The sequence below is a fragment of the Siphateles boraxobius genome, unplaced genomic scaffold (genome assembly GCF_051911475.1).
Source record: "Siphateles boraxobius isolate OS27281-9 unplaced genomic scaffold, OSU_SipBor_1 68, whole genome shotgun sequence".
Taxonomy (NCBI): Eukaryota; Metazoa; Chordata; class Actinopteri; order Cypriniformes; family Leuciscidae; genus Siphateles; species Siphateles boraxobius.
The window spans coordinates 11932883-11959466 of record NW_027509195.1 but is presented as its reverse complement, the minus strand read 5'-3'; the positions used below and the strand labels follow the sequence as shown (position 1 = coordinate 11959466).

Below are 26584 nucleotides of genomic sequence, written 5' to 3'. Positions count from 1 at the left end.
AAACACTCTTAACCATCGCTCACATCGAGCTGGAAATGACAGTATAATTTGGTGGGATACATGAGGGCAGGTTATTAAAATGTAGCGGTATATGTGGTGTGGTTTTAATGGCGGTTCTGACACAGGATGAAAAGATTCCCAGCGTGTGGCCATCAATAACACTTCTCTCTCCCGCGGTCGTCTCCACCAATTAGAGGCACTGTGAGGAGGCAAACTGTGCCGTGATTTGCCAGAGGGCACGGCCTCTAAAAGACAGGAGATAGTCAAACAATGAGAACAGCAACATCACCAATAACCTTAAAGAGTGGGAAATGATAGTAGAATATCGTTCATTATGAAACGACTTTTAGGAATACTTGATTGTGATAATATTAATAATGAGTGTTAAAGTCACCCTGTAGTCGATAATTTTATTCTTTAAAACTCATATTTGATCACCAATATGACATATTTAAAAGTTTTTCCCTTGAAAAAAAAATCTTAAAATAGCCTTAAAATAGCTTGAATGTAACACTACACCCTTGCCTCATTTAGTATATTCTATGAATATGTAAATTAGCCCCGCCTCCGATCACTCACACCAGCTCAGAGATCCACTCGTTGAGGATTACACATTGACTTGATTGGTTAAAAGGTAGGCTAGTTTGTGACGTCAGAAACACCAGAGATTTCAAACCGCGTTTTTGAGACTGTCTTTGGTTCACTGCTGTTTTAAGGAGAAAATACTCAGCAACCGATCATTATAGCAAAATAAACCCTTTCAGGTTAATACAAGACCCGTTTGCTTCACTTCTGCAACGGCATCAGTGGGATTTCTCTTGGTTTATCATCCATTAGGCTAAAATTACACGTCTAATTGCTTAGGAAATTAATCTAAAATAAAATAAAATAAAATATAAATATTAGATGAAAAATGTTAACTTAAAAAACTTCAAATGCTAATTAGAAATGTTGCATTGAAACTGAAATAAATTAAGTTTAAGCTGAAGCTAAAATATTTTAAGCTAAAATAAAAATAAATAAAAATATTTAGAAATTTAAACAACTAGTACAAATGACAAAAGCAAAAAACAAAATTACTAAACCTTGACGTAAAATCAAAATGAAAACTGAAAATATTCAAATAAAAGATAATTCAAAATATTAATAAATAGGCCTATGATAATATAGCACTGGTTATTGTGGGGCAAGTTAGCTATAAGTTAGCTAAGTTTTTACCACAGGAGTTTGCGCAAATCCCTACTATTTAAATATAGCTATACTGATAAAGATAATAGTAGCTAGCACAACTTATGGTTTTGTAGGTTAAATGTGCATATTTTATAATCGGTTTTATACATTCGGCAAAGCAGCTTTACAAGAGCGGGCAAATGAAGTGAACACAAAGCAGGTCTATTTGCTAACCCATGTTCTGTGAGAGGCACTGAAGGACCTTCTTGATTTGGGGAATTGTCTCTTTCAATTGTCTCTTAAACTGTGCCGTCAAATCACCAGAACAATCAGACAGGCCGAGATGAAAGGAAAGTAGTCTCCTGTTCTCTCTAAAGCCTCTGACATCTCTTCACAATCCCTTCAAAAAGTACTAGCATCTTGGACTTATGAGATGAGATGGATAAAAGAAAGCAGATAGAGAAGGTGGAGAACGTGTAGAGAAACTATGGAGACAGGCATGAAAAAGAGGCGAGATCTAGGATGAGAGCAAAAAGAGATGGTGGAGAATGAGAGGAGAAACATGGAAAATATGTGAGATATATGAGAAAAAGAGGAGAAAGATGAGAAAGAAGAGTACAGAAAAAAAATCAGAACTAAGTTTCACTCGTCTAAAGTGAACATCTTCATTCACACAAACATTTACACAGAGCTAAAGCGTAAAATGAAACTTATGAGATGGAGTAACACACACACACACACACGAATACTGAAGAGATGCTAATTTATTTTACCTATGGTGTATCCTCGTTTCAGGTCACTGCACCGCGGACCACGGTACTGGGAGTTGGTGGTGTTGTTTTCTTGCACCTCGGATGGGGTTGTCTTGGCAGCAGGTGGTGAAGATCTGTTTAAGGACAGACTTGGGATGAGCCGTGCTGGAAAACTTTGAGAGCCGATATCCACCGACTGGGACTTCTTCTTCAGTCTGAGAGGAAACAGCACAGGAGACATGCAAAACTGATACTTCAGAACACTTCAGTCCAATTCACACAGACACGGACCAACGCCGACAGTCACCAGATTACAGCACTTCTCAGACATTCTAATTCTGAATCGCTGTTAAATCGCCGAAAACAAGCTGATCCGACAAACCCGACGGAGTGTGTGTTGCCGTCTGTCGGTGCGGTGTGAATTGGCCTTTATGGACCGTTGGAGAATGTGTGCGACTGCAAATGTTTTTGTGCTGTTTAAGGCCTGTCATGATTGATTCCACCATTGTTTCCAACGGTGAAACCGTTTCTTTCGAATGGGTTATTAGACTGTAAATGTCTAAATGTCAGTAGATTTGCCTTCAGGTCCTCAAATTTAACAGCAGCTGTAAAAATGGTGCATTAATCAAAAGAGGCATTTTGGATCAAACACTACTGAACAAAAAGAGTTTGATTCCTTAGCTCAGGGCAAATGTTTAATCTTTAAATTGATTTGCTTTAAAACAGGTCGTGAACACAAAGAAGGAGAGGCAGATCACTGGAGTAAAGATCAGTTTATTTTTTGACCTCACAGTCAATCATCTTCACCTTTTATCTCAATCTATAACTTAGACAACTGAAAAAGCAAAACAACATTCCCAGGATTCTTGCACATCATCTTCTGGTCAATCCTGAAATGCTGCCAGCATGAAGACTCAGAGGGCCTGACCAGATAAACGTGCTGTTGTGAGTCAAAGCAGCAGACTTTTTTTTTACATTTATGCATTACTTTTTTCTGCATTTATTATGCTTCTGTGGAATAACATAATGGTCAAATGAGAATATGCTTACAGTTATCAATAAAAATTTAGTAATCAAATTTGCTGAAAAAAAAGCAGGATGCTGAAAGGTTAGATGTTCATTAAAATTCCAGTTTGGCAGGTGACGTAATGGGGTCCCTAAAGCTTTTAAACTGCGCCACCTACTGGTAATAAATTGTAAATAAAAAAATAATAACAAAATAAAAATCATGACCAATCTATAACCTTTAAACTGCTTAGCTAAAAAATAAAACAAATAATAGAAATAATATAATAGAAAACCCAGAAAAAAACAAGAATATGTTTTAAAAAACTGCATTTATTTATTTTAGTCCATTTTTATTGACAGAGCCCCTTGAAGTTATTAGGAAAAAAAGGAGGAAGAATGGGATCAAGGCCAAATTTGATATAAATTTAGATTTAAAGCTGTGTTTCCTGCAGAAGCACCAAAGCTCAATGTGATCATTTCATAAGCACATGGTGCAGTAGATGCTTGTATGAGAATACATGACAAAACAGTTTTGCAGAGAATTGTGAGCGAGATATTGTTCCCATGTGCCACAAATGATTATCATGGATTAGTATCATGCAATCAAAACTGTTTAATAATCAGTTAAAAACCTTGATTCTCTCTCTCAACACAGATGTGTGTGGGCATGTCATTTAGACACCTGTCTAAATAAACAGCTCACAACAAGAGCCGACAGATCCTCTGACTGCATGTTGATGGCAGACTCCAGGTGCGATTCCCTCCCTCTCTCTCAAACCAACTAACCATTGCATAATACGTGCAATCAGCCAGAAGACAAACACCGGCCGGCAAGATTACACGGTTAAGGAAGCAACAAAAACAAGAACTAGTTGGTTAGAGTACAACAGAGCAGCAAGTCAACCAGAAAACGGAAGTCAGTTGGCAATACTTTACCCAAGGGTCTCTCTTAACCAGCTCAAAAACATTTAGAATACATATCCAATTAAACTGTCAAACGGTAAGCTGAAGTGATTAACTTAAAATTTAAAAGTGAGAAGGATGTTGAGAATAAATATAATTTTGTACCAAACAGCATTGATAAAACAAAGTTCAATAAAAAAAAAAATACTGTTATCCAAATACTAAGTGTTATTTGTATTGCATTGTGAGCTTAACAACCAAATGTCAACATTTATCAGTCACACTATTACTATTATAGTTAATTACTATAATTAGCTACTATTTATATATTTACATACAGAGAGAATGATAATTAATTATATAAAAATATATAATTCACCTCTAAGAGCCCGTTATACAATAAAGCAACAAAATCCAATATACAATATATGGAGTCTGCTATATATATATATATATATATAAGGTGCTTGTGTGTATATATATATATATATATATATATATATATATATATACACACAAGCACCTCTTGAAGTTGTGATGTTATTTCCATCAAGAGGTTTTTGGTCAAGATCTTATATTGCCAATGCAAGAGTCCAGCACTCTGTAAAGTCTCCTCCAGCACATCCCTTTCACCAGACTTTCAATGAATTTAATGTCTGGACTCAGAGGTGCCAATTCATGTGTGAAAATGATTCTTCATGCTCCTCCCAAACATTCTTTCATAATTTGAGCCTGATGAATCTTAACTTTGTCATGGCCTGGAATATGGAATATGGCCATGATACGTCTTCCTACATGGTTGTTTAAGAAATAAAAAGCTACACACTCCATCAATTAGGGCAATTAGGGTTAGAAGAACTGTTGCCAAACATATAACATGCAGGAAACATAATCACTGCAATAATGATCCAATTATAGACTATTAAGCATTTGCCTATTTAAATCCAAACAGAGATGTGTTTTGGCCGGGCAGTGTAGATCAATGAATCAACTTTTCAATCGATCAATAAAGAATCAACACCTCTTTGTGATTTGTTCAGTCAGACATACTGCTTATGCACCTGTAATGAGACGTTCTTCATTCCTCCATGTAGATGCTTCTGTTGCTATTGTAAATGCAAAACAGGTGTTTTTGAATTGAAAATGAAGGCCGAATGGCGAGCCGTCGCAGAGGTCCTGCTCTCGCTGTGATTCGGGGTGTGTATTAACTAGATGGCATGGCCGCTGTTTCATTCCTCTACACAGATGAGATGCAGTGCCAATCATCACCGTGGCTTTATCTATTATTCACAGCTCAGAAAGACAGTGAGGGGGAGAGGAGGCTCTGGCCAGCTTTCAGCCTTCGTAACACCAGATGTAAACAAAGCACCAGCCTCCTTTCAAACAATAGCAACCACAGCCGCCTCGCCACACGACTTCTGCTCCAATTAGGAGAACGTATTCATGCCGAAGCTGTGTTTTAACCGTCAGCATCGGCCGTCGCGGCTCGAGTGTTTATGTAAACAACATTCTCCTTCCATTAAGGGGAATTATTATGTGATTCACAGACGCAGAGGCTGCACTGAATCGGTACAGAACATCTGCCGTAAACCACTGCTTACTGCCCCAGTTATAATTAGAAAATCAGTTTTCTAAGTCAGATTAATCAGAACTGGGAAACCCTCCTAAGCTGCTAAGCAAAAGATGGTAGAGGTTAAGCAAGGTCATCGGACACCATGGTATAAGGGTGAATATCATGAAAACATGTCTGGGTCATAGTTACAAAACATACATAGCAGACTGTACATCTCATTATATAACTTTAAATCTAATAATATGACTTTATATCCTACAATGTTATATGATCTCAGTGGAAACAGGCTTCATATTTACAGCGCCTAAAGGGACATGGTGGAGGGGGAAAAAATGAGAAAGGTAGTTTTTCCGAGGGAACACAAAGCTTCTTGGGGGAACGCAAAACATTTGCGAGAGAACACAAAACCATTGACAAATATTTTTTCCTCCATCTCATTTTTTCCCCCTTCATGTCCCTTTATGGGCTCCGTGCATATTTCACTTCAAAATCAAAAGAAAAATGAAGTCTATTTTAGGAGCATTATGGTTTTTGCACTGTGTTTTCAATTACATGACAATTATGCATTCTTTCTCACCAAACTCTCATTAAAGTACTTTTCATACACATATACAGTACATACATATAAATCAGTCTATATGTGAAGTAATTAACTATTTCGTTTAAATCAACTAGAACTAACAATTGAAACATTTCATTTAGTGTGATTATTTAAAAAATAAAACGATTTAAAATGAAAAATGATCCTGTCCCTTGACCTATTCGCAAATTCTGTAATAACTAATAAGGCAATTAAAATTTGTTTTGGCCTTAATGAGATTTTTGCACTGCAGATAAAAATGCTTAATTGTCATGAACACAATGTCACAATGCACACAATGTAATGGTTTAAAAAATTTGACTATTCAATTTGAACTACTATAAAAAAAGGCTCTCTTTCTTTTTATTTGGGGTGATATATGATCTGGTCAGGCTTCATGAGATTAACCCACACCTTTTTCTCTTGGAATGTTTTGTCGAACCCCTAGAACTGTCCCAAATCCCCCCACTCTCAGGACGCAGTGCGGATCAGCCGGGAAACAGAGTGGTGGGAAACCGCAGCGAGATTAAACGCTTTGGCAGGCGGATGATGGAGACCGTGAGTGTGGCTGCTCTATATCGTGGCCAACAGAGTACGACAGGGACATGGTGGGAGGGGAGCAGAAGGAGATCTGTGTGTGTGTTACAGTACTGCCAATAGCAGCACACACGCTTATCTCACTCAAAAAGATGGATTTGAGCCCGGGCGAAATCAGATCTGGTGTGCACAGGGAACCAAACATCACAGCGTGAAGGGTTGACGTCAGTGATGTGGCCGCTCGCTACAACGCTCCTCAATAGCAAATACGACTCTCGGGTGCCATTACCATGACCGGACTTCATGCAATGAAACTCAATAAGGACATGAGAAAGACACGTCATTTACAGGAGACAAGCAGCTCCTGTGGGTACTCTTGGACGTTTACACATGGCTCTTATGAGAGAGAGTTATGGGACACTGGCCTTGACAATCCTCTGCTTTTCACACAGCTGACAGCTTATTCAAGTCAGCGAAGGACAGGGATACATCTAAAGAAAATTATACTCATTTTATATTAATAGAAAGAGATCATCATTAATAGAAAACAGTGAGGTGAATAACGTAGCTAGTGAAAAGCAAGAATTTGTCTTGCTTCATGATGCAACTCATAATTTAAAATCGTTACATTTGAGTGAAGCTAGCCTTTTTAAAAGGCAGTAATGTAAAAATTTTGTAAAAAGGTAGTAAAAAGGTAGCTAGTAACAAAAAATTTCAATTAAAAATTCAATTAATTTAAAAATGTTATTATTAAAATATTTAAATTAAACATTTGACAACATTCAAATTAAATTATAATTTTGCAATAAATAAAACTAAATATAACAAAGTTTAAAACATAGTGATTAACAGAAGTGTACAGAAAATAAGTATGCAAGAGAACACTAGTGATGCCTTGCCTTTGGCAAGCACCACTAAATATTTAACTATAAAAAAAGATTCACAATGCTTGGACGGAGATTAACATTGAATTCTTTTTTAATCTGATCCAAAAATGAATCAGAATTTTCATTGGTACATACATATAAGTAAGGGGACAGTGCATCTGAATATTTTTAAAGGTCAGCTGTAAAGCATGCGCCATAACTTTGACAAGAAATATTGGATGCCGCTCACTGAAATAGATTATGTAAAATAGTGAGTCATGTGACAAGTTAGTACACCTCTATTTGAAATGTTTATCACTGCCTAATGCATCTTAACATGCTATTTTTTAAAAAGAAAAAAGACGACAGCATGAATTATATATTATGCAGTAGTTTGCTGTTTTTCAACATTTTGTCTCACTACACCACTACTCAGCAGAAAATTCTATAAAACTTATTAGGCTAATTATTACATCCTTCCTAAAACCAAGTTCTGACCCTCAAATAGGCCTTTATAGGGGTCTCAGAGAGTGAGGACCGGCCGAAATGTCCTCACTTTAACACTCTCTTTGTCCTCACTCAGATAGTCTAAAACTCACAGAGATTGTACAAGTACACACACAACATTTAAGAATCAAAATAAACATTTCTGAACCATATTGTGTTTAATGAAATTGTGTTGCATAAAGCAGGTAAAGTGATAAAGCAGCTTCAGCAGTGCTGTGAAATAAACTGCGTCTCCACTGGAATAAACAGCTCCAGGCTTGAACAAATGTTTGGCCAGAGTAGCTTTAAAATTCAACGGGCTGTGGTTTAATACCAGAGGCTACTGCCTGTTTTTTATATGATTTATTTGGTTCATAAGTCACTATGTTCAAACTCAGGAAAACACAAATGCTCTAAACAGCATTTTAAACAGGAAGTGACCTGATAACGATTCCTAAACTTACTGAAAGCATCACTGCTCTTTCTAGTAAAGCATCACATATAGCCTATGCATATGATGATCACTTTCCATAAAACAGACAAGAGAGAAACATCATATTAATCAGTTTGATCACCTTCAGTGTAGAGAAGAACTGGAGTTCATGTGAGACCAGATCAAATAAGGCTACTTCACCTGACAATCCCTCAGTTACAAAACATACTGATGCAGAACTGTCATCTTTCTATAAACTGACTGTCATTCTGTACAGCACTTTGCTTGCAGGCTTTTTTGATGAGACATCATTTTTTTTTATTCTCCATGGCTTCTTTTCTCTCCATCAGCTCATAAGAGAGAGAGAGAGAGAGAGAGAGAGAGAGAGAGAGAGAGAGAGAGAGAGAGAGAGAGAGAGAGAGAGAGAGAGAGAACTGTGTCATTTTAGGACACAAGAGTCTTGGAAACTGCTGTGTAAAAGTAAGCAAACAAACAAACAATCAAGAAAGAGAATGAACCTCATTGGTTCTTGCAGAAGCTCAAACGCGGCACTGTTAGACGTTGCCGTAATTTTATAGTTACTTACCGCAAAAAAGCTCAGTACATTTACGGTAAACTACTGTAATATTGTGCATTGTGGGTATTTTTAATAAATTTACAGTAACTTACTGTATATGGGAATTTGCAGTACTTTACTTTTTACGCAAAAGCAGTAGTGCTACTGTAAATGAAGACAGCTTTCTTGAAGTGGGATGGGACAAGGATATGATTGGGCATATATGCCAGTGTGTAACACAGGAATGAACCTCATTGGTTCTTTTCATATATATATATATATATATATATATATATATATATATATATATATATATATATATATATATATTGATAGCCTAATAACTCTGATTACAAATGCTATTTCTGCACTAGTACATTGTGTATACTGTGCACAATATGTGCATTTTCTGTACTTGGATGGCCTGCTCAGTTTGACAAAATTACTTTTTACGTTTTAGGCAAATTCAGCACATGGAATTGAATACTGTAGACACAATGCAATATGCTTGGCTTGACCTTTCATTTACAAGAAGATCAAGCATACTGCATTGTGAGAAATACATCATTTTTGAAAAATAACAACAAATGTTTTGATTACTTGTTATAATTACACATTTATTTCCAATATGATAACTGGAGGTCTCATGTAACATAGTAAGATTATGTGACAACAATATAGAATACAACTATTAAAAAAGTTTTAGTATGAATTTATATAGGCTATTTAACTGCACTGGACTTTTTGTAGCAAACTTAAAAATGCAATGAAAAGCACAGGTCTATGACAAAGCAGCAAACATTACTTTACTGCTACATCTCTATTGACACTGCCTTTATGTTTCCAACCAAATTGACTATAAAACAGAGAAAATGATGCACAGTAGACGCAAAAACTTTATGATTCTCGCTGGGATTTAACGATTCAGAAGGCGTTTACCACCATGTGCGGGTGGAGCGGGACAGTTGAGCTGTTATCAGAGCGCCTCTGTAAATCAACAACAAGCAGAGGTGCTGCTATTCATTTCACAACATACATCAATATTACTGAAATGTGGCCGGCAGACAAGAACTGATAACTCAGAGGAGTTATGAAGACCCCGAAGGAATATGTCTGTTTCATTAGAGCTAAATGTGATGCCGAAACAGACTTCTCCCTCGCTGAATCAGCGCACATCTCTCATCCTGCGTGTACACACACACACACACACACACACACACACACACACACACACACACACACACACACACACACACACACACACACACACACAGTTCCTGAGGCCTTGAGTTAACCGCAGTCTCTCAATAACTCTCCAGTTTCTAGCCACACTCCTGCTCTCTCATTGGTTGAGAGGCTGAGCCGAGAGCAAATATGATTGGAGGAGAACATTGATGATTTCAGCAGGAAGATGAACTGAATTACAACACGGAGGAGAGAGAATGAGAGGAAAGAAGAAGTGGCTGGACTGTGTCCAATGTGTTGTTGTGAAGTGAGAGCACTGGGATTCTGTGAAACCACAGCAGAATCAGGTCAGATTCATTTGTTTTAAGACACACTTTAATGAGTCGGAGGTCAGCGGAACAATTCTCACTTTAGACCGATGACCTTGAGATCTCATGATCAACAAACATACACAAAAAACAAGGGATATATTTAGCCCTGTGATGTGACACTCATGAGAAATACATTTCAACAGAATAAAAAAAAAATCAATAAAATCACAATTTGTAAAAATATATTTTTGATAAACTGAATGAAAACCAAAAAGTTATGTTATTGTTTGACCATAAAGAGGCTGATAAATTTATTTTTTCAATTTGTCTATTGTTTTTTCCTATTATCTTTTGCTCTATTATTGTTTCCCCAATGAAATGCATGCCCTCCCCTTTTTTGTGAAAGAAATTAATTTCTTCATTCAGCAAGAATGCATTAAAGTTGATCAAAATTGATACATTTATTGATACAAAAGATTTCTATTTCAATTCAATTATGAACTTTCTATTAATCAAAGAATCCTGAAAAATAGCATCACGGTTTCCACAAAAATATTAAACAGCAAAAACTGTTTCAACATTGGTCATAATAAGAAAATCAGCATATTAGAATGATTCCTGAATGATCATGTGACAGAAGACTGGAGTAATGATGCTGAAAATTTAGCTTTGCCATCACAAGAATAAATTGCACTTTAAAATGTATTCAAATAGAATACAGCTATTTTAAATCGGAATAATATTTCATAATATTACTATTTTTACGGTATTTTTGATCAAATACCTTGGCAAACATAAGAGATCCCAAACCTCTTTCAATCACAGGAATTTTTGTACAAAGCAATTAAAGTAATTAAAGTAGATTAATTAAAAAGTCCTTTAGCAAATATTTTAGCATTACATTTCAAATTTTTTTTAACCTATAGAGTTAATTAAAAGTGTATTAGTGTAAACGCTGATGCCATGCTAATAATGTGTAATACATTTTGTATTTTTTTAATCAAAAAGCATTTTCACTACAATCTCCAAAAGCAAACTTTTGGACACCACTTTATATTTAGCACTAGTTTATGTGTTGACAGGGGTCATATACTGTGCAGTGGCCAGTTCTACCCTCACAAGACATCTGCTGCAGCTGGCAGGGACCAGTGGGCAGAAACAGGGCGCATCTGTGCAGATTTACACCACTGGCACTGGGCGACGAGGTCACGGGGGAGCACGTGTTTATGAAACATTTGCTGCTTAAAAGCTGTGAGCTACGGGCAACATGAGGAGTTCAGAACAGATTTACAGTATGGCCTTTAATGGCTCATATGGGTGGACTCTTGGTTCAGATGGTGGTCTGGGCTCATGGCGCTTTTTTCCTGGGTCGACCCGTGGATTTTCACACCATCCACTCCAACACCTCCCATCTACCAGTCAGTCTGCGCTGGCACAGGGCAGCTGGCATGAAAACGTCACCCTCACATCCCATCAGCCGCCACATAGAGTCAGCAGGCATCATGCTGGCATGACTATGCACAATCTGGGCTGGGAGCAATCAAGATTGCAGGAGATGGAAAGAAAAACTGGACTAGTTGTTCTTGTAATACCAAAAAAAAAAAAAGGATTTAAAACAATCTTGTTCACCATAGATTTATTGAACAGAGACCGGAATATTTGCAGAATCAGAACAGCGCAGCTCAGCAGAAGCAGCATTAAGATTCAGTTCAATAGTTCATTCCTTCAGAGAAGACCGATGTTTGACCTGAGCCGTAATCCAGACATCCATTTGAAATTCCCGTCATGTTCAGGGCTCAGGTGGGACATCTGTTTGCTTCCAGAAAGTGAGCCAGGATAAAACCATCCAAGCATACGGTACCGGAGAGGGAAATGCTGCAGATGACTGCCTCATATTAATTTGTTTCAGCTGCAATCAGGTTATTTTACCCTGCATTGTTTGTATTAAAATGTCTATAAGCACTTTGTCTGTGATTATTTTAGGAGGTAATTGTGATAGGTATTATGTACATTGCCACAGTGAGCTTGAGATTTAAAACTTCTCATTCTGCAGGTGGACATCTACGGCTACACGATGGACGCGTGGGAGAGGTGGCGGGTCGTGTGTCTGGCGGCTCTTTCCGTGGAGGACGTTGAAGATATCTACCTATTCGGCACCATGATAACAGGTCTTCTGCTGATTGGATTAGGCATTGCCCTGGTTTACCGAGGAACTAAGGAGACGGTGACAGCTGTCAAAAGCCCCGCAAGGCTGCCCGTGATGATTGAAGCGGTGGGCAGAGCTGTCTGCACTCAGACTGGGTCTATGAACCACAATATGGATAACATCATGGAGAAGCTCACAGCTTTGCAAAGGCAAATGGATCGTTTCAGAGACCAAAACGGACCAGGAGAATAGCCTGCATAAATTGAATGCGGCTACTCGCCCGAAGACCAAACAATCCCAATCTTATCTGTTTCGGCACCCCCCTACCAGCACTGGCCTTGGCCAAGGCCGCTGTTGGAACAACAACTCTCCCGGAAGAGCACTGCAGTGAGCCGCTCTTGCATTCCTTCCCCGACTCCTCAGACACCTGCTGATTGTTGACTCTGCCTGGGACATGATCAAGGTTGTCTCCATGGCAACTTGCTGTGTATCGCTATGACAATCCTGCGGACTGAGGCTCCTAGATTATGGTGCTGGCTTAGCGACTCTCTCCAGGCCTACACACACATGAACTTACACATACACAGATATGCACCTAACCCACACCCCATCCCACGCCTTCGCCGCTTCGTACCCCCAGTCTGACAGGCGGGTCTGTGACCAGCGCCATAATGGCTGCAGGACCGGATGCTGCTTGCCTGGGCTGGACTACCTCCATCCCCCACTCCCCACCATGTTGCAATGTCTTGTTTGTAGAGTGTACTGTTTATGTGCTAATGTTGCTGAGGTGTTTTTTCCTGTTCCCAGACTGTTCTCCTTACAGGAGCATAGTCTGGGGGTCGCCTTTTTTTTCTCCTCACCTCTCCTCATGTCATGCTGTTTTTTTGTTTTTCTCAAGTTGGCGCTGAATATAGCAGCCTCGGTAACATCTTATTACCAAAGCAAATTCCTTGTATGTGCACAACACTACTTGGCAATAAAAAATTCTTGATTCTTGATTCATCTCTATTCCAGTCCTGATCATACTAGCATTCATCACTCCGAGCATAATAGTGCTCATCTCTACGAAACTTTCTAAGAACGGCCGCCAGTCCTGAGAAACAGCCTTGAGTGTTTATTTAGATGAGGTGGCAAAGGAACTGTGGAAGATTCATTTGATGGAATTGTTGCTGATGGTTCTGGACTTTCATGGTAGTGCGGCCCATTGTCTACTCCTTTAAATTACTCCCTATTTGAACACGTCACGTTGTGTGACAGTTGCAATCATGTACTGCTGCCGGAGAAAGAAGGAATGATGAACATTGTTCTGCTTTGAAAGCTTATGATTATCAGAAATAACAGGCCACTGAATGAGAGAGAGTGAGCGGCACTCAGGTAGAATGAATGACTTTCTGAATCAGTCTTTTATTTCCATCCTCCTGCCTGCAGTCTGATCATCTCAACCACTTGGTGCCACCAAGTGTGATAGGCCCAAAGTCTTAACGTCACGTTCACAGTCCTCAACTCTTCTTTTAGTTTTCAACTAATCTGACCCTATATATTGTGTGCAATACATATAATACACATACATATAGTATGTTGTGTTGTATAAATCCATCTATCTCTATCCTAAGAGTTCTGAGTTGGTCTTTACCCTTTCACCATCACTGTCTTCACTGTCTTCCTCCATCTGGACACAACAGATGGTGGAGGAATACAAGATGGGGCTGTTAACAAGTGATCATCTTTTCAATATAACTGTCTAAGGTGAAGTCCAATGCTCTTTCATTATTCAAAGTCCATTTCACTTTTCAACCCTCAATCAATCCATCCATCCATCCATCCATCCACCCACAATCCAATCAATCAATCAATCTATCAATCAATAACACAGTTATGTTGGATAATGGCTAAATACATGTTTTGGTGTGCTGAAACATTATAAAGCAGTAAGAGGTTTATATCATCAGTCGACGTGCAAGATGAATCCAGTAGCAAAGCCTGTGTGGCTGGGCGAGCAGCACAGAGAAAGAATTACATACAGTAGCTACCATTAATTTTTGATTTACAAACTAATGCAACATCTCTGGGTTTATCTTCGATTTATTGTGGGTGTCTATACTGGCCTGCATGGGTCAGAGATTATGGCAGTAAATACAGTAGCAGTATTAGTCACAACACGTGGACTGTTTGTCAAGGTGATGACTTTTAAAGTGCGTATAAACACTTTTTGACTTGCTGTGTGTCCTCAAAGGCATTGCGTGTGTAATTGTATATCATACTGTTGGTCTGACAGACGCCTAGTGGTCTTCCATTGTACATTCGGAGGACTGTCAATCACAAAATCACGACACAAACCCTGATATAAAGCGTGCACATTATATAAATTCAACAAGCCTCCAATCTAAACACACAATCAAAGTATTGGCCAAAACACTGAGAAAACATGAACATCTAATCACAAATCATTTAATTTGGTTGTTTTTTACACATTTTTGTCTCAATTACAACAAATCTCAAATATCAGGAGATTGAAGTGATCCTTAAAGGAATAGTTCACTGAAAAATGAAAATTCTGCCATCATTTACTCACCTTTTAAGTTGTTTCAAACCTGAATTAATTTATTTCTTCTGCTAAACACAAAAGAAGATATTTTGCAGAATGTCAGAAACCAGAAAGTTGATGGACCCCATTTTCCCTACTACGGAAGTCAATGGGGTCTATCAACTGTCTGGGTACCGACATTCTTTGTAAAAGCAAAGAATGCAAAAAAAGTCCTGCACGGGGTGCGAATTCCTCATCTCTGTGCTCTTTGGATGTAAGCGATGGTTCAGCTCAAAAAATAAAGATATTCCAAGGCACTCGAATAATGTTGAAAAAGTTAGAAAGCCTTTATTTCCTCATGGCTTTATCGTTTAAAAACTTGTGACAAGTACACACCTACGCGTTGCGTTCGTCAAGGTGCGAGTCCTGTGAGCAGAAGAAATACATTCATTCAGGTTTGAAGCAACTTGAGGATAAGTAAATGATGACAGAATTATCATTTTTAAGAGAACTATTCCTTTAAGTTAACACTAGATATTTTGGTACTATTATGTCAATTAATTTAAAACCAGTCAATGCAAAGCACAATCTGCATTTCTACAGTTTAATTTTAAAGATCTATCTGAGCCATATTAAAGGCTGAAGGGGTGTATAAAAGAGAAGGAACAATAGTTTCTCTGAAGAAAAGTTCTTTATCTTTAAGTGTTTGTATGAACACACAAACATTATACTGTAGGTGTATGCAAAATGTCTGAATGCTGAGTATAACCTTTGGTTCCCCTGCTTTAGTCTCATACTAACAAACAGATCCCACCTCATTACATAAATACAAGCGCAAGCCTGTGAAAATTACAATGGCAGCTAAATACTTTATGAGAGGTTCTCTCCAGAGAGAAAGCAATCTCATAAGTGAACCACAAATGAAAAGCTGAATAACAAGTTTAAATTTGACAGACACTGAGCCTGCAACATGATCACATGGCACACAGATTCTTAAAGGAAACAATTTCCCACTGTTTATGCATGCTGCATTGCAGCACACTGGCGTTGCACCTTTATGAAACACACCGCTCCCTGTGCAGACAATCGACAGGGCAGCACAGCTGTTACACTCTCGACCTTTTCTGCAGTGAGTAACACATAGAAACAAACTCATGCACGCACGCACGCACGCACGCACGCACGCACGCACGCACGCACGCACGCACGCACGCACGCACGCACGCACGCGCACACACACACACACACACACACACACACACACACACACACACACACACACACACACACACACACACACACACACACACACACACACACACACACACACACACACACACACACACACACACACACACACACACACACACACACACACACACACAGGCAATAAATACACAGACAAACATGCTTTCAGATTAGTGGAGTTAATTAATTAGCTGGCAAATGAGATAAACTGCCAGCAATCAAATAAATCAATACTACGAATTTACCTAACAAAACTAAATTAACAAATATATTTTTACTTTAGATTATAAATGCTAAAATAAATGTTTAAAGCCAGTTTTAACTGTGCAAATTATAAATGCTGGTTGTCAAGTCATGTTTGCTAGCCTTTTGATACTAATAAGTTGCTAACAAAGTTACATAGTTATATAAACTCGTACAGTGATGTCTGAATTGTGTGAAAATGAAAAACAATTTATTCAAATTCTAAATAAATTTCACAGAAAACAAGCAACACCTCAGTATTAGACCTGTCCCATTATAATCACTGAAGCCGTCACTCATATTACTGTTTGATTCCTGCAGTTCTCTTACAAATGCTCCCATTATAATCAACAAACCCGGCTATACTGCACAATAAATCTCTTATTTACACCATGTATACGCCTTGTTGATTATAATGAGTGTTTTTTGTTACATCACCCGCTTGCGGTGTGCATAGTGCATGACATCTACTGTAGTGAATCCAAAATATTTCCAAATTACCGCTGATGCATTTTGTTTTGGGCCAAAGGCTTATTTTAGTGATTGGTTTCAGTAATTTTATGCTCCCATGAACAAAAGAGAAACTTAAAACATGTATTTATGGATTAGGCAACATTAATCTAATTTATTAGGAGCGGATAGCCATACTGATGAGTTTATAGATTAATATAATTGAAACATCTCTGATTTGCCCATATTTAGTGTTGTTTTTATATTTACAAGTGTGCACACTATGAACTCCATGATGTAACAGTGTGTGTCTGAAACCAAATATATCGTTGCAAATTTAGCCTAAATAGTTCTGATGAGCTTTAGATTCACTGAAAGGGAGAGACGCAGGGATAAACGGATGGATGGATGAATGAATTGAAAGATAAAAGCTGGAGGACAAGGGGTTGGCTTGCATCAACCGGGATAACTGGGACACTGCGGTTAAAACTCTGTAAATCCACTTTTTCTGATCAAGTGGGATTATCGTGGCCATCGCTCGGCTTAAAGTGTGTCCTGGAGTGCTCACTTCACTTCAAACAATCACAGAGCCTGGATTCACAACCTAATAAGAGCATCTGCTTGCAAACATCTCATGTAAATGTTGCTCTTTTCTGCCATGTCTCACTTTAACCTGTCCTCATAGCATCTGCTAGCACGTCAACATGATAGTGGTTACCAGGGCGTTGCCATGGTGTTCTGGGGTCAGCTGCCTTAACTGTCATACAAGTTAGTCATCAATCAATTTTTTAAGACTGTTCACAAATTATTTTATTTTTTTAAGTCAGTTACATAAAAACGTAGATCAGTCTAATTTGATGCCAAAAAGAAAGACTGTTTACCCTGAACTAACTGCTAGTTGGTCATACTAGTTCTTAAGACACAATCTGAACATAATGGCTATGTTTATGCAACTGGCCCCTGATGTTGTTGCTAGCACATTGTTTACAGACCCACATCAAAAATTCACCCCCATGTTTCCCTAGAAATAGTCAGGGAAAACATATCTAGCAGCAGGACTTGTTTTTACTTTATTGGATGAGCAAGACACAAGAGACTGGTCAATATACTGGCTTTAATAATTAAAGGCACAATAATTGAACATTAAAGCAACATGCATCTAACGATGATCATCCTAGACAGCTTTGCCAGCATGAATAAATTACATTGTAAATTAAATTAAAGAAGTTATTTTACATTGTAATAATTTTTTACTGTATTCTTGATTAAATAAACACAGCCTTGGTTAGCATTAGAGACTCTTTTTTTTTCAAAAAACATTAAACAACTTTTGAACGGTAAAGTAACATTGACATTTACTCTCCAAGTTATGCAATGCATGCTGGGAATTAGAAATTAATTGCCCGGTTTCAGTTTATGCAAAAAAACTTCCAACATTAATGGATTAAGCAAACTTCCATTTTACAAATTTTAAGCTGACCGAACCCATTGAAATTAAATGTTCAGGAAGCAAGCAGCAAAAATCATTTTTGATTGCACTTTAAAAAATGCAATTTCTTGACAATTTATACAGAGAAAAAAAAGATACATTACAATGCATAACAATAGTCTTAAAAATCTATTATATTTCACCTGACAGATTAAAGAGATTTGAGTATCAAATATCTGACAAAACAAATAAATTCTTGGCACTCTGCATGGAAAGTGATGGCAAATAAAGTAGCTCTGTGTTTTGAAGAACTCGCAGGTAAATCCCATTCAGCAGACATACGATTTTACAAAGAGAGACTTCTGAATCCTTTCAAATCTCTTCACTCGCACCTTCGTGTCGCCTAAGAGCTGTTATTTTCCTGCTATTGATTTAAAGCCTGATTGACTTGAATTAAATGCTTATCGATTGAGGGCAAATTCCCCATTTAAGGACGATTTCCAGAGAAAGGGAGAAACACAGATAAAAGCTACAATCAAAAAGCTGCAAGACAATTCTTGTTCACTAAAAGATTTAGAGAAAAACACTGATCTTTGATCACCAAAATCCCACATTAATTAAATTCAATAGCCTCCATTCAGAAATGTTTATTCCAATAACAGATGTTTGTTATTGACGTGCAACTTTCATGACGTCTCCAGCAAGGCCAAGAGAACTTGAGCATGATAATTTGCAGGTTGTGTACATACCGTGGTGTGTGCAGCACGGGCTCCATTGATGGTCCGTTTCCAGAGCTGATCTGAAGACTGACGCGCTGCTGAGGTTAAGCTAAGGCAGAACCGAGATCATGTGACCGACCTTAAAGAGAGTAGGCCACCAGGCTAATGTATTTAACCAATAGATCCAAATGACCGATGATGCAGGAAGAGCATGTGCCAGAGAAAAGCTCGAGCCACACAAGAGGATTTGAAGCTGCTCGTCTGGCACTGCGAAGCCAGGCTAAACAAACAAGAGTAAGAGGATAATGACAACATGAAAAGAGGCAATGGGAATGAACGAGTGAACTATTACCTAGCCAATGAGGACTAACACTAACAATTGCTCTCTATTCTTCAGCAAGTTCAAGTTTTCAAGCATTTTCCCGTCACTGTTTGATCTCTGAAACTATTGCTCTGTTCCAAAACATTTTGACTACCTGAAATGGAACATCAGAAGTGATGCATTTTGGAAGACTGTTTACATCTAAGAAAAAAAACAAAAAACTTTAAGTTTCTCATACATTACATAATATACAGGTGCATTCTTTTCACACTGTGTCTGAAATGGTTCGGTCTCTCTAAACCCTTCCTTTCCAAGAGCCTACTCTGCTCTGATTGGTCAAATGGCCCAGTCCGTTGTGATTCGTCTACCGCTTACGTGTGTCAGAAACAAAACGCCCTTTACCGTATCTGAATTTCAGCTGATATGTACAGAAACGAGGGCGTTGGTTTTACAGAATTAAGCCTGTGTCTTCATCCTTTGGAAATGCATGCAGAAAAGTGGAATTGCTTTCGCAGTATAGAAAACAGCGGAAAATCTTCCAGGCCTCAGCTACAACAACAGTGTTTGAGGCCGGTCAAAGTTAAACATCGTTTGTGTGCAGCCAATGAAGACCATAGGCTGGCATTATCCATTATGTGACATTATGCAGAATCGGTTCTCTCTTTTGGGAGACAATAACCCCTTTTATCAGGCACTTTGATCTTTGAAACTTTACAAACCTTTTACATGCACAAACAGCTATATAAAGCCCCTTTCACAGAGAGATTCCAGAAAATACACCAATAATGTGTCCCGAGATCGTTTGATTTTGGTTCATTCACACTGCCAGTGAACAAATTCTTGTGCGTGCGTTCACACAGCTCCTGTAAAGACATGTGACATCAGGATATGACTTGTTTGCAGACATTTTTTTTTTGTCCTTGATGAACACATTGTTCCTTGACGAACACAAACGTTCTTCGTTGTTAATGCGGAACATGAACATTGATCTGCATTTAAATCCCCAGTCAAAGAGTCGCACGATAACTACGTCATTGCAACGTAGGTAATATCCGAAAAAGCACAAAAGAGAGAATTTAAGGTAATACTTTCTTTGTGAAATATGCATGCCCTTAAAAATTAGCAGAATTATAGTGTCTAAGTTTTGAAACAGTCGTCGCATCGGGAACAAATTCTTTAAAATGCTGCCTACATGGGCAGCTCATTAGGTTTTACGACAGAACCTATGATTTAGTGTCTTTAGGTGTGGCCACTTTTGCAAAATTTCACGGACAAAAAAAGGTCCATTGTTTATTGAAAATATAATGTAGTGATGTATAAAGAACATATCACACAGAAGTCACTTTTAAACCAAGCAGCTTTCTGTTGGTCAACATGTCAAATCTGCATGACCTTAAACATGTTGCAAAATCTGTGTGGATCTTTTGTGCTCATGTGAAATTGGAATCCTACTGAAATGACTGGATTTCATTTATGAAAATTATTGCTTGTTTACTATGTGACAGTCAACATAGATATAGATTGTGAAAGAGGAAAACACATACTGTATATACACACATATAAATGCCACCGCACAATACACACATTCTTGCCGCTGATGGCTAAACACCTGGGGTTAACAGTGACCCAGATCCCAAAAAACACAAAAATAATCACTTCAGGCGCTCACAAATACCCCTGACAGCATACAACCATCAACACATTAGAGCTAGACCATTTTTAAGCATACAATGGAGCTAAAAACCTATAAGAATTATAAAAACAAATCAGTGTTTTTCCTAGATTCCAGTTTATGGTGTAGTTAAAGCTACTGAAAGGTAAAGAAGAACTTGTGATGTTGTACAGGGCATAATCCGCAATTTAATGGGTATACAGACATTATGCATATAAAACTTGTCAGGTTAGGCAATTTTTCAAATTTATCATCTCAGTACTCATTACAAAAAAAGTGACTCTAAAGCTTGAAAAAGTGTGCCATATTCATGGAAAGTGGCCTATATGAAGCTCTACAGATATATCTGAATAATAAATGGGCCGTTCGGGCACATCTGTATTCTGTCCTGTTTGCAGTGGGTGGCGCGAGATGATATTTCTAGACTGAGGTTGAAAAATAGACTCTGAGATGGCTTACCAACCGTGGTGCAGAATACTAATAATGCAGGCTTATATTTATGGCAGGGTGCTGTCTGTGGTCTGGAGCCAAAAATAAACCACACCGTGCAGAGTGAAGCAATAATAATAAAAAACCACAACACAATTCAACTGGGACTCACACCTAATAGCATCAAGCCAATTACAATAATGAAAACAACACAGGGGCAGGACATAACTCAATTTTTTACATAAAAGAGAAAACTGACTGTAAAAATACAGTTGCAACGTAATATAGAGCCATGGCCAAGCTGATGACAACATGTACTTGTATTATGAATTATTATCTGGCATTTAATAATGGTCTCACGAATCGTGAGTGTTAAGACAGAAATGCTTTGGAATTTAAAGTTTAAAGTTTAGTATGTAAACATGATGAGATTTTAATTCGTTAATGTAAATGAGTTCAAACTGTTTGTTTCAATTAATCGATTCAAAACTAATTCAATTGATCGTTTACTAAATCCCTAAAAAGTATGCCTGGATGTTTCCATGTGGTATTTTACATATATTACAACATTTTAGTAAAACAATAAAGACAAAAATAGTTTTTTTATTGGTTAGTTCATAGAGTTTGGTCAATAAAAAATTGAAATAAATAATTTTATTCATCAAGGATGCATTAAATTGCTCAAAAGTGGCAGTAAAGACGTTTATAATGAGATTTTAAACTTTCTATTTATCAAAAAATCATGGAAAAAATTGTATCATGTTTTCCACAAAAATTAAGCAACACAACCATTTTCAACATTAGAAATAAGAAATGTTTCTTGAGCAGTAAATCAGCATATTAGAATGATTTCTGAAGGATCACGTGACACAGACGACTGGAGCAATGATGCTGAAAATTCAGCTTTGCATCACAGGAATAAATTACATTTTAAAATATTTTCAGATAGAAAATGTTATTTTAAATTGTACAAATATTTCACAATATTACTGTTTTTACTATTTTGATTCAATGCAGTCTTGGAGAGGATACAGTATGAGAGTTTTTAAAAAAAACTTTTTTTTTTTTTAAAGTATAGACACCAAATTTAAAAGGGTAGTATAAAAGAAAATGATTAAATGTTAATAATTATTCAAAATAACACACTGATGTAAAGAGTAAAACATCTTACATGAATATACTTGCTTTTTGTTTTTCACCATGTGTTATTGTGACAAAGTGTCTGTCATTCCCCTCTGGTAGAAAGTCCACCAACCTCTTTCAAGCTCCCAGTATGAGTAGATTACATTTTCACAGGCAGTAAATTGAAATTTGGTCTTTTCTTGTCCTCACCATGAGGCTGATAACTGTGTATTGCTGTCAGAGGTCTCCTATCCCGTGTCTTTGTGATGTATCGGCTGGAGCTAAAGCTGACCGGGTCTTTTCATTAAAGACGACTGGGGACCAACCGACCAGCAGGGGGTGAAAAACAGGCTTAGATATATGACAAAAACAAGCAAGCATGTAAAGAGGGGGTGAACGTGTAAAAATGGTCCAAAAACCCAGATAAGTAGGCTACTAGTGATTTGGTAATGATTCCATTTCCATGGCATTAGCTACACCGTGTCCTACACGCGACGCCGCAACAAAAAGTATCTTTTCCATGTTGATCAGAGTTCCCTTTCGTCCTGGGAACTCCGACGTGTCGTTGGGGGAGTTGCCTGACGAATTGGGATCACGCTGGGGAGCCAATTGCCTTCGAGAGAATTAAAAACGAGCCAATGGACATTGGCATGCAAAATTTGCATTCTGCGACCTGCCTATCCATCGCGGGTATAAAAGGCGGAAGTAAACATTGCGCAATGATTTTTGCTTCGGAGCCATCCAGTGCGTCTCTTTGAGCTGCTGTGTTTTCCGAGAAAAACAAACAAAAACAACGAATCCTCTTTGGAACGAGAAGGATCCTCTGCTGCTGGTGTGACGGCGGATCAAGTGACCATCGCTTCCCGTTGCCGGCCGTTTCTCTCTCTATATATATATTTTTTTAAAAAGAGCTGTTTTAACGGCTGGTATTTGGTGTTGGTGAGTGCAGCACACAGGCTTGCAGTTTCCCCGTCGTGTCTGCCGCGGTGGTCCCTTTGTGCCTCGGCATGTAAAAGAGCATTCTTTTCTGCCTAAAAGAGCAACACAGGCGTTTCGCGTCCTTTTCAGGATGTCGTTTCACCCGTGCGTTTCTGGATGCGGTCGACTTCTCCCTCAGGAAGATGGTCATAAACAATGCCTCTCGTGTTTGGGAACGCTGAGCCAGCGTTTGTGAATGAGTCTTGTTGTCATTGCGGGAACAAGACTCTGGCGATGCTGCGTTCAAGACTGCGAACCCTGAAATATGGGGGAGTCCCTTCAGAGAATCCCCGATCTAGATCGCCTGCCGGTTCAGTTCGGCAGATGGCTACTTCGGTGATTCCTGTTGGTGAGCGGATGAGGGTTACCGCGCAGAAAGTCCCGTCTGGTGAAAGATCCTCACGGGCTTCTCACGCCTCTAGTAGCTCGTTGCCATCGGGTGTCCCGGGGGGCTTCCGGGACCGCCTCATGCGGTTCCATTTGTCTCCTTTGGGGCACCGCCTGAGGATCAGATGTCGGGCTCGTCTGGAACCCTCCACCAGGTCGCGAACCTTCGCGGCTGGATGATTGGTGTCTCGGAGCGGGCCGTGCTGTTGCCCCGCGGCCTGCTCCAGTACCATTCTTCCCTGAAGTGCATGAGGAGCTGAGGAAGTCCAGGCTGGCCCCCCTCGTGACCAGGCCTAGGCAACCTCGCTCCTCCTTCCTCACCACTCTTGACGGCGGAGCGGCGCACGGGTACGAGGGAATCCCCCCAGTGGAGCGGTCGGTTGCGATGCAATTGTGTCCTAAGACCATTTCCTCCTGGCGGGGTGCCCCTTCACTCCCCTCCCGCGCCTGTAGGTTTTCCTCTGGTCTGACCAGGGATGCCTACATGGCGTTTGGAGACGCCGCTTCCGCCCTGCATGCCATGGTCTGCGGCCCCCTCTACGAGGCGCCTCTATGCGTTGAAGTGGAACCTGTTCTTGGATTGGTATTCCTCCCGTCAGGAGGACCCCCGAACTTGCCCGATCGGAGTCGTGCTTTCCTTCCTGCAAGATGGGTTGGAGCGAAGGCTGTCTCCCTCCACCCTCAAAGTGTATGTCGCCGCAATAGCCACGCATCACGATGCAGTAGAAAGTAAGTCCTAGGGGAAGCACGACCTGGTCATCAGATTCCTTAAGGGTGCCAGGAGGTTAAATCCACCTTGTGTTTTGCACTCTGTACCCTCTTGGGACCTTGCTCTGGTACTTAGAGCTCTTCAAAGTCCTCCCTTTGAGCCTTTGCTGACTGTAGAGCTTAATATTCAGTCCATTAAGACAGCGCTCCTGTTAGCATTGGCCTCCTTCAAGAGGGCCAGGGATCTGCAGGCTTTTTCGGTCGACGAATCGTGCCTAGAGTTCGGGCCGGCCCATTCTCATGTTGTATTGAGACCCGGCTCGGATATGTGCCCAAGGTTCCTACCACTCCCTTCGTGGACCAGGTAGTGAACCTGCAAGCGCTGCCCCAGGAGAAGGCAGACCCAGCCCTGGCTTTTCTCTGTCCCGTCCGCGCCCTGCGGGTTTATATTGACAGAACGCAAAGCTTCAGAACCTCAGATCAGCTCTTTGTCTGTTACAGAGGCCAGCAGAAGGGGAAGGCCGTCTCCAAGCAGAGGTTAGCCCACTGGTTAGTGGATGCTATCACCCGAGCATATGAGTCTCTGGGTGAGCCTTGTCCTCCCAGGTTGCGCGCTCACTCTACTAGAGGTGTTGCCGCTTCCTGGGCTTTGGCTCAAGGCGCCTCGCTGACAGACATTTGTAGAGCTGCGGGCTGGGCGACACTGAACACGTTCGCTAGGTTCTATAGCCTTCGTGTGGAACCTGTTTCCTCCCGAGTTCTGGCTACGGCCAGTGGGTCGAGGGAATAGGTTGTGTCGGCTTGCTACGCCACTCCGCCTCGATCAGCGGATACGTGCGTTCTTTGCTCCGTTGGCGGGTCCCCACTGGGTTAGTACATATGTGTATTCCTGGCCTTCCTCAGTCAGGCCGGGGCTTCCGCAGCGTTCCCCCTCTCTTGGGCTAACGCTTTCCTAGTGTTATCCAATATCCACTGTGCGGGTCTTGCGGAACAGCAGTGTGATTCCCCTGCTAGCTCCCGCAACTTATTTCAAGAAACTGCTGCAGGGTAGCTTAGCCGGGTGCTGGAAGGGGCCAGCACCATGGCACTTTATTAGGGATCCCAATTCGTCAGGAAACTCCCCCGACGACACGTCAGAGTTCCCAGGACGAAAGGGAACGTCTCGGTTACGTATATAACCCTCGTTTCCTGAGTACAGGGAACGGAGACGTGTCGTCCCTTCGCCATGTCGCTGTAACTTCGCGGAGGACTGGACACTGTTCGGCTCCTCAGCGAAAAGCATTGCGCAATGTTTACTTCCGACTTTTATACCCGCGCTGGTAGGCGGGTCACGGGATGCAAATCTTGCATGCCCATGTCCATTGGCTCGTTTTTAATTCTCTCGAAGGCAATTGGCTCCCTAGCGTGATCCCAATTTGTCAGGGAACTCCCCCGACGACACGTCTCCGTTCCCTGTACTCAGGGAACGAGGGTTCATTACGTAACCGAGACGTTTTTGTCCTAACCAGCCGCGACGGCGACACGCGACGATTCTATTTTAGAAACGATTTCTATTTTTCCGCGTCGCACTGGAACAACAAGCACAAAGTGTGGCAATGATAATCCCAGGGACTGTTTATGTGCTTTATTTAATGTTAAAAGCACGTAATGTGACTTTGAATATAATTTAGTGCTCCCAGCTTTGTAGCTGTAAAAGCAACGATAAATAATTCACCTCAGATCTTGAAATTAAAGAAATGGAAACAAGAACGATCAAACTGTGAACAAACAAGTGTAGGCTATTGTTTGACAAAGATTGTTTTAGTAACTTAGTAGCCTATGTATTTTAAATAATGTTTAAATGGTGT

The 26584-nt window shown here is 39.7% G+C and overlaps 1 protein-coding gene across 3 annotated transcripts in view; it reads right to left on the bottom strand.

Annotated features, from left to right (window-relative positions):
- Window positions 1-26584, bottom strand: part of oxr1a (oxidation resistance 1a) — a 177313-nt gene that overhangs the window by 96870 nt on the left and 53859 nt on the right. The window contains exons 1-2 of one of the 3 annotated variants that reach the window (XM_077214777.1): window positions 19150-19226; window positions 1944-2137 (exon numbers count right to left, since the gene is read on the bottom strand). In XM_077214777.1, the coding sequence (XP_077070892.1) occupies window positions 1944-2137; window positions 19150-19175 (220 nt within the window). In that variant the 5' untranslated portion in view covers window positions 19176-19226. Of the gene's footprint in view, window positions 1-1943; window positions 2138-19149; window positions 19227-26584 lie in introns of those variants that run through there. The other 2 variants (XM_077214780.1, XM_077214778.1) reach the window with 2 other exon arrangements.